General features: G+C 41.6%; 1 protein-coding gene across 1 annotated transcript in view; it reads left to right on the plus strand.

Moving 5' to 3' along the window:
* The window catches only part of LOC139382213 (collagen, type IV, alpha 4), a 117,831-nt gene that overhangs the window by 49,637 nt on the left and 52,035 nt on the right, over positions 1-16,159 (plus strand). The window contains exons 19-24 of the mRNA XM_071126093.1: positions 1,873-1,962; positions 8,507-8,667; positions 9,697-9,766; positions 12,496-12,602; positions 15,431-15,614; positions 15,918-15,986. Coding sequence (XP_070982194.1) covers positions 1,873-1,962; positions 8,507-8,667; positions 9,697-9,766; positions 12,496-12,602; positions 15,431-15,614; positions 15,918-15,986 — 681 coding nt within the window. The remainder of the gene's footprint in view (positions 1-1,872; positions 1,963-8,506; positions 8,668-9,696; positions 9,767-12,495; positions 12,603-15,430; positions 15,615-15,917; positions 15,987-16,159) is intronic.

A 16,159-nucleotide genomic window follows, 5' to 3' on the forward strand; every position in this document is an offset into this window, starting at 1 on the left:
GTGTTGGTACTGTAGATAATGTTATTAAGTTCTTTACAGCTTGTATTGCAATGTTGTTGTGTGTACACTCTTAGAAGTAAAGGAGCCTGTGGGGTGGAAAGGGTATTCGAGGAACCCGTCTGTAATGGTTGAAACAGGAACCTTTTTGTAATGGGAGGGGTTCGATTTTGAACCTTTAAAAAAATATATTGTAGACGTGGCAACCTATCGGAAGATTGGAGATTGCTTATTGAAGGCATGGCTTTCAGGTAGTTATTTTTGAAACACTTAAAATAAGGTCTGTGTTTTGTGTAGGCTTACCCTAACATGACGTTTTGATAACCATGTAAATCTCTCTCAGACAAGGTAACTTTTATCAATATATTCGCCTGTATTTAACCCCAACCAATGAAATGCTAATTAGTTGTTAATGTGACTATCAGAAAGAACTACAAATGCCATGATGATCTAGACGAGACTGCCAAATAGAGGCAAAGGTAAGAATCTCTGGATTAACTATCTATTGCTAGCTAAATATAGTAATGAATAAATTGGCTACATTCCTTAAATGTACCTGTTAGCAAAGGTGCCAGCTAGAGATGTTGTGCAGGAGCTTGCAGGGATTTGTAGTCTTGCTTTGTCTACTTTGATGCTAATTAGCATTTTTTGAATCTGAGAGTAAATTAAGCCGAATATATTGATAAAAGTCACCTTGTCCAGGAAAGATTTACATGGTTATCAAAATGTCACGCCAGGGTAAGCATACACAAACACAGCCCTTATTTTAAGTTTTTCTAATATCCCCCATAGAAAAAATGCATGGTGGAAAAATGGTTAAACCATTTCCCTGTTTGACCGCTAGGTTTTATGAGTATTATGACACCTCCACTGTGGGTCTCTATTCCTGTTCATCATGTTAAGTTTGTACACTGCAAATTAAAATGTTCCTTGAATATTTAGGCATATTACAAATTCTAATATAATATTCATATTATTAACATTACTGATGAGTAATAAAGTGGTAACTATTCCAACTATAGGATTTGCATATGCTCTTGAGGAACTCCTACACCTCAGTACGCCTCATTGAAGATACAAACCTGTCACTGTTCAACCAATACAACAGAACAGATGAACAGGAATGACATTTACTCCCACGGGTGGCATTAAAAGTGACATCTGAAAGCCATGCCCCTACTAAGCCATGCCTGTAGTCCATGGTTATTCTAGGAACCCTTTGCTACATTGAAACATTAAAGGTTCCTCCAAGAACCCCTCAACTAACCAAAGGTGCAAATATACCAATGGTTCCTTGAGGAACTCCAGGGGTTCCTTGAGGATCTCCAGGATTCCTCGAGTCACCACTAATTCTATGAGTGTAGTTTGCTTCCATTTTTCACAATCTTGTCAGCTAATATTCCACTTGTGTTTGTTTTGCTAAGCCTATGTCTGATCTGCATGCCTTTGTGTCTCCTGCAATGATGTCATCATTGTGTCCCACCCGGGATGATGTCATCATTCTGTGTGTGCCCCTCGTATGACATCATCGTGTGTCTTGTGATGTGTATTGGGTGGGCGCCACATAGGTTGTGGAGGTGAGCACTCCTGTTTCACTGGTTTGAATTAATTCTCAAGATATTCTCAAGATAAACACCATCATTTAGACATGCACTTTATTAGATCCTGGAATTCCTTTGAGGGGAGTCTGCATTGTAGTAGCAGTCATTTTTACAGTACCCAAAACAATGATTTCATTCGACCATAGGATAAAAACATACTGTATGAATAGTGCACTGTGGATTCTATTGAATTGATCTCTCAAAATATTTGTGTACGTCTTCACTCAGCCTTTGGGATATTCGATTAAGGTGTGTAATCATGGTTGTGCTGCAGGTACGTACTGCACCCCTGGTTCACCAGGAGAGCCTGGAGCAGATGGAGATCAAGGTCCTCCTGGATCTGCAGGGTTCCCTGGTAGCAAAGGTGAGTTGTTATGTAACATGGATTTATTCATGTGGAATTATTAGAACATGTGTCTAGGGCTGTTGCGGTGACTGTATTACCGCCACACCGGCAGTCATGAGTCATGACCGCGGTAAAATTCCACATGCCATGTGATCTCCTTTCATGCACTCTGGACATGCTTTGGTAGTACCCAACGTGCTAACTACCATCAGGTCCTAATGGTCTGGTACTCAAGGGCTCTATTGTCCCTCTAACCACTGACATCAATGTAAATACAATAACAAATGACGTCAAACACTTATCATCAAAACAGTGTTGTGCTTTTAAAACTCACTGTGAGGATCAATTTGAAGAAAGAAATTCAACAGCAGGTTGAAACTGAGTGTAAAAGACGGTTGCTGTGGATGTTGTTTTCAAAGTCTAACACAATGAAATGGACAGCGCTTTCTAAGGTGATGATTCATTCAAAACACCCATAAGCATATTAGAGCTTATGCATGTGCATAGGCTTATGAGCCCAAGTCCCAAAAAACCTGGAATAAAATGTATGATTGTGCCGTTATACAATACATAGCCAATACATATTGCGAATGGCAGAATAACAAAACTGATTTACGATGTCTTGGTTTCATATTCCAAAATTAAATACATTTGAGTTATCGCCTTCGAGTGTGGACTGTATTATTATGCATACTGGATGGACTGGTTACCTTATTCTACGTTCCAAAATGTCTATACACGAGTCTGGGAGACAACGTATAGCCCTAGGCCAGGGTTTCCCAAACTCGGTCCTCTGGGCCCCAAGGGATGCACGATTTGTTTTTTGCCATAACAATACACAGCCAATTAAAATAATCAACTAATCATCAAGCTTTGATCATCGGAATACACCCCTTGGGGTCCCGAGGACCGAGTTTGGGAAACGCTGCCCTAGGCAATGCTGTTGGTTCGTTGAAAAATCCGGATGGCTTACAGTTTGCCTACACTTGTAGTGAATTTGTATTTGATTTTGAATAGCCTAGTAATAGAGAATGTTTTATATTTTCATAATTCATTGGGTGACACATTACCTTCAGCTATACAGAATGTCTCACCACCATGTGTTTCCATTTCCTCCTCTCTTTCCTTTATTCATTTCTCGAGTGTGCAGAGGGGCTGTCAACAGTTTAGTGAAATATGTTTTGTTTGCCGAAAACATGTTACTATCGATGTTCCCAAACAGATTTCACTTGGTTTGCCAAATGAAGCACTGGGTAGCTGCAACAGCGTTGGAGAACCCATGGCATAGAGAGTTTGGGCAGAATATCACCCCATATATGTTTTGGTTTTTAAGACATTCCAATTTTGTGTCATTCACAACTAAAGTTACCATATAACTCTAAATCAAATGTTTCAAATGATCACTTTTGCATTCAACATAGCCACCTCATATGAGCACTTGCTCTGGAATGGTAAAAATATACTGAACAAAAATATAAACGCAACATGTAAAGTGTTGGTCCCATGTTTCATGAACTGAAATTGAAGATCCCAGAAATGTTCTATACGATACAAAAAGCATTTATCCTTTGCCAAGATTATCCATCCACCTGACAGGCGTGGCATATCAAGCAGCTGATTAAATAGCATAATCATTACACAGGTGCACCTAGTGCTGGGGACAATACTAAGGCCACTCTAAAATGTGCAGTTTTGTCACACGACACAATGTGGGAGTGTGAAAGTTTTGAGGACGCATGCAATTGGCATGCTGACTGCAGGAATGTCCACCAAAGCTTTTCTCAGAGAATTGAATGTTAATTTCTCTACTATAAGCCACCTCCAAAAGTCGTTTTAGAGAATTTGGCAGTACGTCCAACTGGCCCCACATCCGATGACCATGTGTAACAAGCCCAGCACCTCTGCATCTGGCTTCTTCACCTGCAGGATCGTCTGAGACCAGCCATCTGGACAGCTGATGAAACTGTGGGTTTGCACAACCAAAGAATTTATGCATAAACTGTCAGAAACCGTCTCAGGGAAGCTCATCTGCGTGCTCGTCATCCTCACCTTGACCTGACTGCAGTTTGCTATTGTAACCAAGTTCAATGGGCAAATATTCACATTCAATGGCCACTGGCATGCTGGAGAAGTGTGCTCTCCACGGATGAATCCTGGTTTTAACAATACCGAGTGTGTATGGTGTCATGTGGGCTAGCATTTTGCTGATGTCAATGTTGTCAACAGAGTGACCCATGATGGCGGTGGGGTTATGGTATGGGCAGGCACAAGCTACGGACATCAAACACAATTGCATTTTATCGATGGCAATTTGAATACACAGAGATACTGTGATGAGATCCTGAGGCCCATTGTCGTGCCATTCATCCGCCGCCATCACCTCATGTTTCAGCATGATAATGCACAGCCCCATGTTGCAAGGATCTGTACGCAATTCCTGGAATCTGAAAATGTTCCTGTTCTTCCATGGCCTGCATACTCACCAGACATGTCACCCATTGAGCATGTTTGGGAGGCTCTGGATTGACGTGTATGACAGCGTGTTCCAGTTCCCGCCTATATCCATCAACTTCACACAGCAAATTAAATAAAAAATCTAATCAAATTATATTTGTCACATGCGCCAATTACAACAGGTGTAGTAGACCTTACAGTGGAATGCTTACTTACAAGCCCTTAACCTCTCTGGGATATGTGGGACGCTAGCGTACCACCTGGCCAAAAGCCAGGGAAAATGCAGTGCGCCAAATTCAAATAAATTACTATAAAAATCTAACTTTCATTAAATCACACATGTAAGATAGCAAATTAAAGCTACACTTGTTGTGAATCCAGCCAACATGTCAGATTTCAAAAAGGCTTTTTGGCGAAAGCAAACGATGCTATTATCTGAGGATAGCACCTCTGTCAACAATGAGAGAAACCATATTTCAACCCTGCAGGCGCGACACAAAACGCAGAAATAAAAATAGAATTCATGCCTTACCTTTGATGAGCTTCTTTTGTTGGCACTCCAATATGTCCCATAAACATCACAAATGGTCCTTTTGTTCGATTAATTCCGTGGATATATATCCAAAATATAAATGTATTTGGTACGTTTGATCCAGAAAAACACTGGTTCCAACTTGCTCAACATGACTACAAAATATCCCAAAAGTTACCTGTAAACTTTGCCAAAACATTTCAAACTACTTTTGTAATACAACTTTAGGTATTTTTTAACGTGAGTAATCGATAAAATTGAAGACGGGATGATCTGTGTTCAATACAGGAAGAAAACAGAAGCAGAGAGTTCAGGGTAGTGCTATATTTAATGCACAAAACGGCGTACATAAACCACCCCCACAAAAACACAGGGCGCACAACAAAACAAATGCCCCAAACACGGGGACTGAAACTGTCCAGCAAAACCCACGAAATGGGAAACATGTAACCCACAGACGTGCACACAAGTTACACAAAACAATCCCGCACAAAGAGCAGGCGGGCCTACTGGTAAATAAAGCCCAACTAATCAGCCTAAAACACAAACAGGTGAAACCAATAAACAGAAAGGGGAAAAAGGATCCGTGGCAGCTAGTAGGCCGGTGACGCCGAGCGCCGAGCGCCACCCAAACAGGAAGTGGAGCCACCGTGTCGTGACACCTCAACCAATTTCTAAAGACTGTTGACATCCAGTGGAAGCAATAGGAACTGCAAGAAGGTCCCTTAGAAATCTGGATTCCCAATGAAAATCCATTGAAAAGAGTGACCTCAAAAAAAAAAGTCTGAATGGCTTGTCCTCGGGGTTTCACCTGCTAAATAAGTTCTGTTATACTCACAGACATGATTCAAACAGTTTTAGAAACTTAAGATTGTTTTCTATCCAAATTCTAAATTCTAATATACTAATATATAAATCCAAATCCTAATACTAATATATAAACTTCAGAGTGTTTTCTTTCCAAATCCAAATACTAATAATATGCATATCTTATCTTCTGGGGATGAGTAGCAGGCAGTTGAATTTGGGCATGCATTTCATCCGGACGTGAAAATACTGCCCCCTGTCACCAAGAAGTTAACCAACAATGCAGTTGTAAGAAAAATTAAAAATAAATAAAAATAACAAATAATTAAGAGCAGCAGTAGAATAACAGTAGGGAGGCTATATACAGGGGGTACCGGTACAGAGTCAATTTGCGGGTGCACAATGTTACTTGAGGTAATTGAGGTAATATGTACATGTAGGTAGAGTTAAAGTGACTATGCATTAAACAGAGAGTAGCAGCAGTGCAAAAGAGCAGGGGGGGGACAATGCAAATAGTCTGGGTAGCCATTTGATTAGCTGTTCAGGAGTCTTATGGCTAGAAGGTAGAATCTGTTAAGAAGCCTTTTGAATCTAGACTTGGCGCTCCGGTACTGCTTGCTGTGCGTTAGTAGAGAGAACTTGGGTGGCTGGAGTTTTTGGCCATCTTTAGGGCCTTCCTCTGACACTGCCTGGTATAGAGGTCCTGGAGGGCAGGAAGCTTGGCCCCAGTTACGTACTGGGCCATACACACTACCCTATGTAGAGCCTTGGGGTCGGAGGCCGAGCAGTTGCCATACCAGGCAGTGATGCAACCAGGATGCTCTCTATGGTGCAGCTGTAGAACGTTTTGAGGATCTGAGGACCCATGCCAAGTCTTTCAGTCTCCTGGGGAGGAAAGGCTTTGCTGTGCCCTCTTCATGACTGTCTTGGTGTGTTTGGACCATGATAGTTTGTTGGTGATGTGCACACCAAGGAACTTGAAGCCCTCAACCTGCTCCACTACAGCCCCGTCAATGAGAATGGGGGTGTGCTCTGTCCTCCTTTTCCTGTAGTCCACAATCATATTTTTTGTCTTGATCACGTTGAGGGAGAGGTTGTTATCATGGCACCACACGGCCAGGTCTCTAACCTCCTCCCTATAGGCTGTCTCAACGTTGTCTGTGATCAGGCCTACCACTGTTGTGTCGTCTGCAAACTTAATGATGGTGTTGGAGTCGTGCCTGGCCATGCAGTCATGGGTGAACATGGAGTAAAGGAAGGGACTGAGCACGCACCCCTGAGGGGCCCCCGTGTTAAGGATCAGCGTGGCAGATGTGTTGTTACCTACCCTTACCACCTGGGGACGGTCATCAGGAAGTCCAGGATCCAGTTGCAGAGGGTGGTGTTTAGTCCCAGGGTCCTTAGCTTAGTGATGAGCTTTGAGGGCACTATGGTGTTTAACACTGAGCTGTAGTCAATGAATAACATTCTCATGTTGGTGTTCCTTTTGTCCAGGTGGGAAAGGGCAGTGTGGAGTGCAATAGGGATTGCATCATCTGTGGATCTGTTGGGGTGGCATGTAAATTGGAGTGGGTCTAGGGTTTCTGGGATAATAGTGTTGATGTGAGCCATGACCAGCCTTTCAAAGCACATCATGGCTACAGATGTGAGTGCTACGGGTCGGCAGTCATTTAGGCAGTTTTTTAAAATTTATTTTACCTTTATTTAACTAGGCAAGTGAGTAAAGAACAAATTCTTATTTACAATGACAGCCTAGGAACAGTGGGTTAACTGCCTGGTTCAGGGGCAGAATAACAGATTTTTACCTTGTCAGCGATTCGATCTAGCAACCTTTTGGTTACTGGCCCAATGCTCTAACCACTATGCTACCTGCCGCCCCTAATATATTTATATATTTTAGTATATAGTTTATATATTTGTTCCGTGTATTCAGTGTAAGAATTTCTTACTATAAAATCATATAAAATAAAATAATGGCACAGGACTTCATGTCAGCTAAATAAATAAGACTATAAGCCTATGGCATGGAACATAGCCAGATAACATACAGTAGACCAACTCCTATTCTGTTCCTTTGAAACACATTTTCTTAACATCATAATGTTCCTTTAGACCTGACTAAAATAAATAAGTGGATTTAATAGGTGACATCAATAAGGGATCATAGATTTCAGCTGGATTAACCTGGTCAGTCTATGGCATGGAAAGAGCAGGTGTTCCTAATGTTTGTACACTCAGTGTGTAGGCTGCTATTGTACACTGCTATCCTGTACCTTTCTCATACAGGTGTAGGATCTTAATTCGAGCCAGTTTGCTACAGCAGGAAAACAGTCCTGCAGCAACAGAAAATGTGAATTGTTACGTGGATTATAATGAATGTACATTTTTACAGGAGTTGATACATTTTTTGTTAGGGCAAACCCAAATCAAGTCTGAAATTTCAATGTGGAAATTACAAACTTTAGAACCCTTTTAGAACCCTTGTCTTGCTAAGCAGAAATATTCTTATCCACAAAAACATTTATCAAATTAAGATCCTGCATCTGTATCCTATGCCATGGGTTTCAGAACACAACATATGTCCGTCCCACCGGCCAAATGTGGCCTGCAAGCCAATTGAATGTGGCCCACCATACATTAAATAATTAAGAATGGTGCACCATTTTCTGGCCCCTTGAATCATGTCAATATCTGTAATTGGCCCCTTTGACAAATGAGTGAAACCCTAATCCTGTATCTTACTTATTCACTTTGTCTCATTGTTTTTAGGAATTGATGGTGATTGTGATTGTGAGCTCCTCCAGCCTTCAAAGGGAGACCCTGGCTTTATGGGGATTCCGGGATTGCCAGGGTTACGAGGACTTTGTGGGGCACCAGGCCCGAGGGGCGACATTGGTTTTCCCGGAGACATAGGAAGAAGTGGGGCAGACGTGAGTATCATTGTCAGTGTTCCTTTATTGACGGACCATAACTAAGACCAAGAGTTTTTCATCAAGGATCTCTGTACTTTGCTCCATTCATCTTTGCCTCGATCCTGACTAGTCTCCCAGTCCCTGCCACTGAAAAACATCCCCACAGCATGATGCTGCTACCACCATGCTTCACTGTAGGGATGGTGCAAGGTTTTATCTTTATAATTATACGAGGATCAATGTTTTTATGTTTGTTATCTCTAATACATACAATAGGAAAGTGATCACTGATGTCATTAGCAAATACACCACTCAATAGGTACTTGTGGGGGCTAAAGCCAGGTTAAAGTCAAAATGAATATTCTTCAAATGATCAGAGGCCGGGGTACGCCAATTAAAGTAAAAATCTCATAAAATAACTAATTCAGATGACAGAAAAGGTTTAAAATATTCAGAATAGTATCAACTGCTTCTATCAGTTCAGCAAGGGGGCGATCCCTATTACAAACAAATGCGTATTTTGGTGTGAGGCCACAGCTATAACCAAACACACAAACTTTTGGGGGATAGTGACACTTAGAGAACGAGTCGATTTCACATACAGTGGGGCAAAAAAGTATTTAGTCAGCCACCAATTGTGCAAGTTCTCCCACTTAAAAAGGATAGAGAGGCCTGTAATTTTCATCATAGGTACACTTCAACTATGACAGACAAAATGAGAAAAAAAATGCAGAAAATCACATTGCAGGATTTTTAATGAATTTATTTTCAAATTATGGTGGAAATAAGTATTTGGTCAATAACAAAAGTTTATCTCAATACTTTGTTATATACCCTTTGTTGACAGAGGTCAAACGTTTGGGTCCTGCAATTTGCAGGGCCCTACGTGCAGCATGTAGCCTGCCTATAGGCTGATTGGAACCTCTAGAACAACTCCTGCCCAACCATAACTGATCCTATAGTTGCAATGCTTAGCCAAGGCTATACACAACAAATAGAACCTGGTTAATGTTGAGTTGATTAAAACATTTTTTTTCCATTTCATAGGGCTTCCCAGGATTTGCAGGTGTCCGGGGTCCAAAAGGTCAGAAAGGTGATGTCTATCTATGCATTAAAGGTAAGAGCGACTTTTCATTGGTCGATGTGAACATTCTATCTTGCCATTGGATGTATTTATACTGAACAAAAATATAAACGTAAAATGTAAAGTGTTGGTCCCATGAACTGAAATTAAAGATCCCTTAAGTTTTCCATACACCCAACAAGCTTATTTCTCTAACATTTTGTGGAGGAATTTGTTACCATCCCTGTTAGTGAGCATTTCTCCTTTGCCAAGATTATCCATCCATCTGACAGGTGTGGCATATCAAGAAGCTGATTTAACAGCATGCTCATTACACAGGTGCACCTTGTGCTGGGGACAGTAATAGGCCACAATACCACAGAAATGAATTTTATGTTCATTTCTTTACCATAAGCTGCCTCCAACATCGTGTTAGAGAATTTGGCTGTAGGAAGCCCAGGAACTCCACATCCGGCTTCCTCACCTGTGGAATCATTTGAGGAGGGGTGGGGGGTGCTGAGGAATATTTATGTCTGTAATAAAATTATTTTGTGAGGAAAAACTTATTCTGATTGGCTGGGCCTGGCTGCCAAGTGGGTGGGCCTATGACCTCTCAGGCCATGACCTCTGTACCCCTGGCCAGTCATGGAAATCCATAGATTAGGGCCTAATGAATTTATTTCAATTGACTGATTTCCTTATATGAACTGTAACTCAGTCAAATCTTTGAAATTGTTGCATATTGCGTTTATATTTATTGTCAGTATAAATACTAAATACCATCAATTGTTTTATTCTGTGTTGTTACAGCATTCAACCCATATAATGCATTTCTAAAAATGTAAAAAAAATAATTAAACTCAAATTGAAAACCGTGATTATACATTTTTTTTTTGGGGGGGGGGGGGAACCAAATCGTACTAATTGATTAACACTAATGGTGGGGTAGCTGGAATATTGTAATGGTTGTGAGTTCAAAGGTTGTGAGTTCAAATCCCAGATGAGGACATGTTGAAGAGTAATTACTGTATAAATGAACATTCACAATGAAATCATGTATGTATGTCAAAGTGTGTCAATATGTACATTGGAAATATTGTATGTTCGTGTAGTTGGGTGTTCCTAACCTTTCCAACAGACAAATCTCTGTGAATGGATCAGTAGTTCACCAATCAGGGCTTGATGTGCTGGGCAACAGTAACTGACCCCTTGACTTTTTAAACATTTTGATATGTTACAGCCTTATTCTAAAAATGATTAAATAAATAAAAATCCTCAGCAATCTACACACAATATCCCATAATGACAAAGCTTAACAGGTTTTTAGAAATGTTTGCTCATTTCTTAAATGAAAAAAAACAGAAATACCTTATTCAGTATTCAGACCCTTTGCTATGAGACTCGAAATTGAGCTCAATTGAGCTCCTTCTGTTTCTATTGCTCATCCTTGAGATGTTTCTACAACTTGATTGGAGTCCACCTGGGTTAAATTCAATTGCTTGGACAGTGTATGTCAGAGCAAAAACAAATGAATTGTCCGTAGAGCTCTGACACAGGAATGTGTCAAGGCACGGATCTGGGGTAGGTGCCATGAAAAGGTCTGCAGCATTGAAGGTCCCTAAGAACACAGTGGCCTCTATCATGCTTAAATGGAAGAAGTTTGGAACCACCAAGACTCCTCCTAGAGCTGGCCGCCAGGCCAAACTGAGCAATCGGGGGAGAAGGGCCTTGCTCAGGGAGGGGACCAATAACCCAATGGTCACTCTGACAGAGCTCTAGAGGAAGGAAACCTGGCACCATCCTTACAGTGAAGCATGGTGGTGGCAGCATCATGCTGTGGGGATGTTTTTCAGCTGTAGGGACTGGGAGACTAGTCAGGATTGAGGCAAAGATTAATGGATTATAGTACAGAGAGATCCTTGATGAAAACCTGCTCCAGAGTGCTCAGGAATTCAGACTGGGATGAAGGTCCACCTTCCAACAGGACAACGACCCTAAGACACAGCCAAGACAACACAGGTGTGGCTTTGGGACAAGTCTCTGAATGTCCTTGAGTGGCCCAGCCAGACCCCGGACCCGATCGAATATCTCTAGAGAGACCTGAAAAAAGCTGTGCAGCAATGCTCCGCATCCAACCTGACAGAGCTTGAGAGGATCTGCAGAGAGGAATGAGAGAAACTTCCCAAATACAGGTGTGCCAAACTAGTAGCGTAATTTTTGCTTTATCATTAGGGGGTATTGTGTGAAGATTGTTGAAGGGAAAAAAACATTTTAATCAATTTTAGAATAAGGCTGCAACATAACAAAATGTGGAAAAAGTCAAGGGGTCTGAATACTTTCGAAGGAGGTATATAAATAAAATGAGGGTGCAGATGCCCAGGCAGGTGTGTAGATTTTTTTTTTGGGGGGGGGGGTGAATACTCCTTTGAGACCACCGGGAGACATCCTGCCAACTGATACACTGAATGTCCTGAGAACGCCCTAAAAACATCCTGGCCTGGTCCGCAATGACAGGGAACTCTAGGCAAAAGATTCCTAGATCTAGAGAATGGCATGCTGGGATAACATCTCGCCTTAACCCTAAAGCAGACCTACTATGAAGGTCACCAAATGTCCTTTGAATGTCCCCTGTCTGCTGGGAAGGTCCTTGTAATACTATTTTCTTCTATCTCTGTTGAGTTATGAATCTTTTTGTGCACTGTAATCTTTTTGTGCACCCTGATTTATTTTGACCACTGGATGTGAGTTACAATGTAAGCGTGTAAAGTCTGGTTGGTTTCTAGGTGTGAAGGGAGACATTGGCCTTCCGGGGCTGGCTGGTCGTCCAGGCTTCACTGGGAGGAGAGGAGACGAAGGGAATCCGGGTGTGCCTGGTGACGCTGGCCCAGAGGTGAGTCTACCAAGGTCATTAAGGACACCAAAAGCCATATTCAAACTGTTAGTGACTTACCGTAATTTCCGGGCTATAAGCCGCTACTTTATTCCCAAGCTTTGAACCTCGCGGTTTATACAATGACGCGGCTAATTTATGGATTTTTCCCGCTTTCACAAGATTCATGCCGCCAAAAAACTGAGCACCGTCACATAATGTGACGTAAATCGAGCGCCCTCAAACTTCCCATCATTCTGATTACGGTAGTAATTTTGTCACCCTCATCATGGCAAAGACACGGAGAAATGCATATGATGCAGCTTTCCAGTTGAAGGCACTCGATCTGGCTGTTGGAAAAGGAAATAGAGCTGCTGCACGGGAGCTTGGCCTTAATGAGTCGATGATAAGACGTTGGAAACAGCAGCGTGAGGAACTGCAAAAAGACAACAAAAGCTTTCAGAGGGAAGAAAAGCAGATGGCCCAAAGTATTTGCAGTCACTCGACATCAGTGTAAATCGTGCATTTAAGGTGGCGCTCCTTGTTCAGTGGGAGACTTGGATGACAAGTGGGGAGAAATCCTTCACTAAAACGGGCCGCATGCGAAGAGCAACTTATGGTCAAGTCTGCCAGTGGGTCCTGACAGCGTGGAGCATTGTCAAAAAATCCACTATCATCAACGGGTTTCGAAAGGCTGGACTGCTGCGTGTTGAAGGGGCAGCATGAGCTCAGCGGGGTATTTGCCTCCGGATGAAAGTGACGAGAGCGACAATGAAAACGATCCAACATCGGATGAAGCAATTCTGAGGCTATTCAACTCCTACACCAAAGGAGATGACTTCAGTGGTTTCAGTGCACAGGAGGAGGAAGATAGTGACCAATGACTTTCTTGGTAGGCTACGGTTTAATTTTTGTTACAAGCCGTGTTTCGTTAAAGCCTATTTATTTTTGTTACAAGCCGTATTTCGTTAAAGCCTATTTATTTTTGTTACAAGCTGTGTTTCGTTTAAAGGCTGTGTAAAGTTCATTTGTTTCAATGTACCGGTAGACACCTACGGCTTATAGACATGTGCGGCTTATTTATGTACAAAATACATATTTTTAATAATTCAGTGGGTGCGGTTTATATTCAGGAATTCAGAAATTACGGTAGTTACATACAGAAGGAACCGGAATTAGGAGTCTGGTACAAAGCATGGATCTAATGTTTCTTTAAGATGCCCAAATCCTCATCATAATGAGATCCTAAAACCTCCAACTTCAAGGTTTACTTTGTTACTCTTGGTCTGCAACAAGAAGTGGAGTGTGCCAATATGTATTGCTTGATGCATCCTTGACTCGGCTAGCCTACTAACATTACACAAAATTCAAAAGACACGATTTCGCATATACATGTATGACCAAATTACACGTTTTTGCCTGTTTGTTTCACAAACATCCATGTGATTTCACAGGAATAAAGATGTAGGAGAATTATACAACGTGTAAGTTTGTATTCGTACATTGTTAAAAAAAAAAGTGGATGATGCTCGTGGTCTTGTCAAATAACTGTAATGTACCCCTTATTGCTATAACTAACTGGTGGCGGTAACCCCGGAGATGGCAAAATACGATGACTGTGAGTTTGAAATTGACTCGGGCATGGTGTTTCTTTGAGGAAAGAACACTTCACTGCTGGTCCTCGAGTCAAGAAATGCATATGTGACAAAGTAGATGATTGTTAAAATACATATAAAACGTTGTACATTTAGGTGTACACATCCATGTATATTCAATATGATTATTGGGCCTTGGCAGTGTGTTTGTCGACAAGGTTGAAGAAAGACTTATTAAATTCATTCTTAATCTACATTTTCAATCTGTTGGCTGCGCTTCCCTTCTCAACACACTAAAACAATAAATGTAATTCTACATTTCAAAGGGGTTAAAACTAACACTTTTGATTAACAGAATGTGCCATTGGACTTCTTTTAAGAACCCTTTAATGAAAAAGTGTTGGTTCAACGTAGACGATTTAAATTGGCTGATACGAAATTTGTTACCGGACACAATCATTCTGATCAGCTGGTCGTACTTAGCATAGAGGTTAATTGTGCCAGGTTTGCCTATGAGAAAATCTAGCAGCTAGCCGATTTAGACCTAAGGTCTAAACCTCCCGTCTAAGCAAAAGTTAGTGAGTATGGACTCATCTAGTCAAAGGCTGCGTTTCAAACACATAAATGACACTCCCTCCTCCACTTACCCTCGCCTTATGCCCTTGAAGGAATCCCGTGGCCATCTGTGCCGTCTGTCCAAACAATTAGCTAAGCAAGTGTACAACTCTGTACAAGCCTGAAATATCCCATAATTCAATTCGCGATGATTGTACATCCACTAAGAAAAGTCAGCCAAAACATAAAACCAACATCAATATGGAGAAGTCGTAAAAACAAATGTAAATAAGTTAGAAATTGTGCTACTAATGCACGACGGCACAAACACATATCATAAAACTAATGATAGTTCGATTTACCAGATATCGTCAGGTGGCTAGTATTCGATGATGCGGATGCGTTGTCTTCTAACCAAGATACGAAATGCAATCATAATTGACTGTAGAGTATATAAAGCACACACAACAGCTACCAGTGGTTCCATGATGAAAACACAACCGTGGGACGAACGAGTGACGAATATCCTGGCAAGAGCGGTCCATTTAAAATGAATTGATTCTTCCCTCGCCCTGCAAGTGTCAACTCATCATACGTCATGATACGTCATCAGAAGTGTCCACTTAATTTGAGGGCTAAGGGGAGAGGGTGTCTTTTCTGTATTTGGAATGCAGCCTAAGTTTGATTGGTTCCACTCAGGGTGACAGTTACTCAGGATTCCCGGGTGAGAGAGGGTATCCAGGTAATGACGGGCCAAAAGGGCTTGCTGGACCCGTCGGCCCCCCAGGACCTGATGTGATTGGGGCAGTGGGGGAACGGGGACTCCCAGGCGACCAGGGACCTCCAGGATTCAGGGGATCTCCTGGGCTCAAAGGAGTCAGGGGTAAGGAGCTTGTCAGTCTGTGTGAAACACAAAGACAGATCAGGGTTGGAAATCAGCATTCATATTACTGTTGGTCATAAATGACCTATTTATTAGTTATTTTTGTGTATGTATTATTACACTGGATGAAGAGTGGTAGATGAACAAAATACATGTATGTACACTCAATTACAACCTTGGAGTAAACTGAAACACCCCTTCATGACAAAAAATAACATTATTTAAGAAGCGCTTTTAAAACATTATGCAAGACATCTTGTTTGTCCTCCTCACCCTACCCAATGCCGCCTTTCTCTTGTGCAGGTGACACCCTACCCTGCATACCCAGTAACCCTGGTGCCCCAGGACAGAAAGGCGATTCCGGAAGCCCAGGTATAACTTATAGAAACTCCAGCACATTGTGAAAAGTATCACTTTGTTATTGTGCTAATGTTTCATCATGTCATGGCATGCTTACAGGTCTACTGTCTTATAAATGAATGAGTAGTATATGACAATAAAAAAAATGCACAAAGTTGCCTCAGCCATGTGAACATAACAATACA

This window comes from Oncorhynchus clarkii, chromosome 24 (genome assembly GCF_045791955.1).
Source record: "Oncorhynchus clarkii lewisi isolate Uvic-CL-2024 chromosome 24, UVic_Ocla_1.0, whole genome shotgun sequence".
In the NCBI taxonomy this organism is placed as follows: Eukaryota; Metazoa; Chordata; class Actinopteri; order Salmoniformes; family Salmonidae; genus Oncorhynchus; species Oncorhynchus clarkii.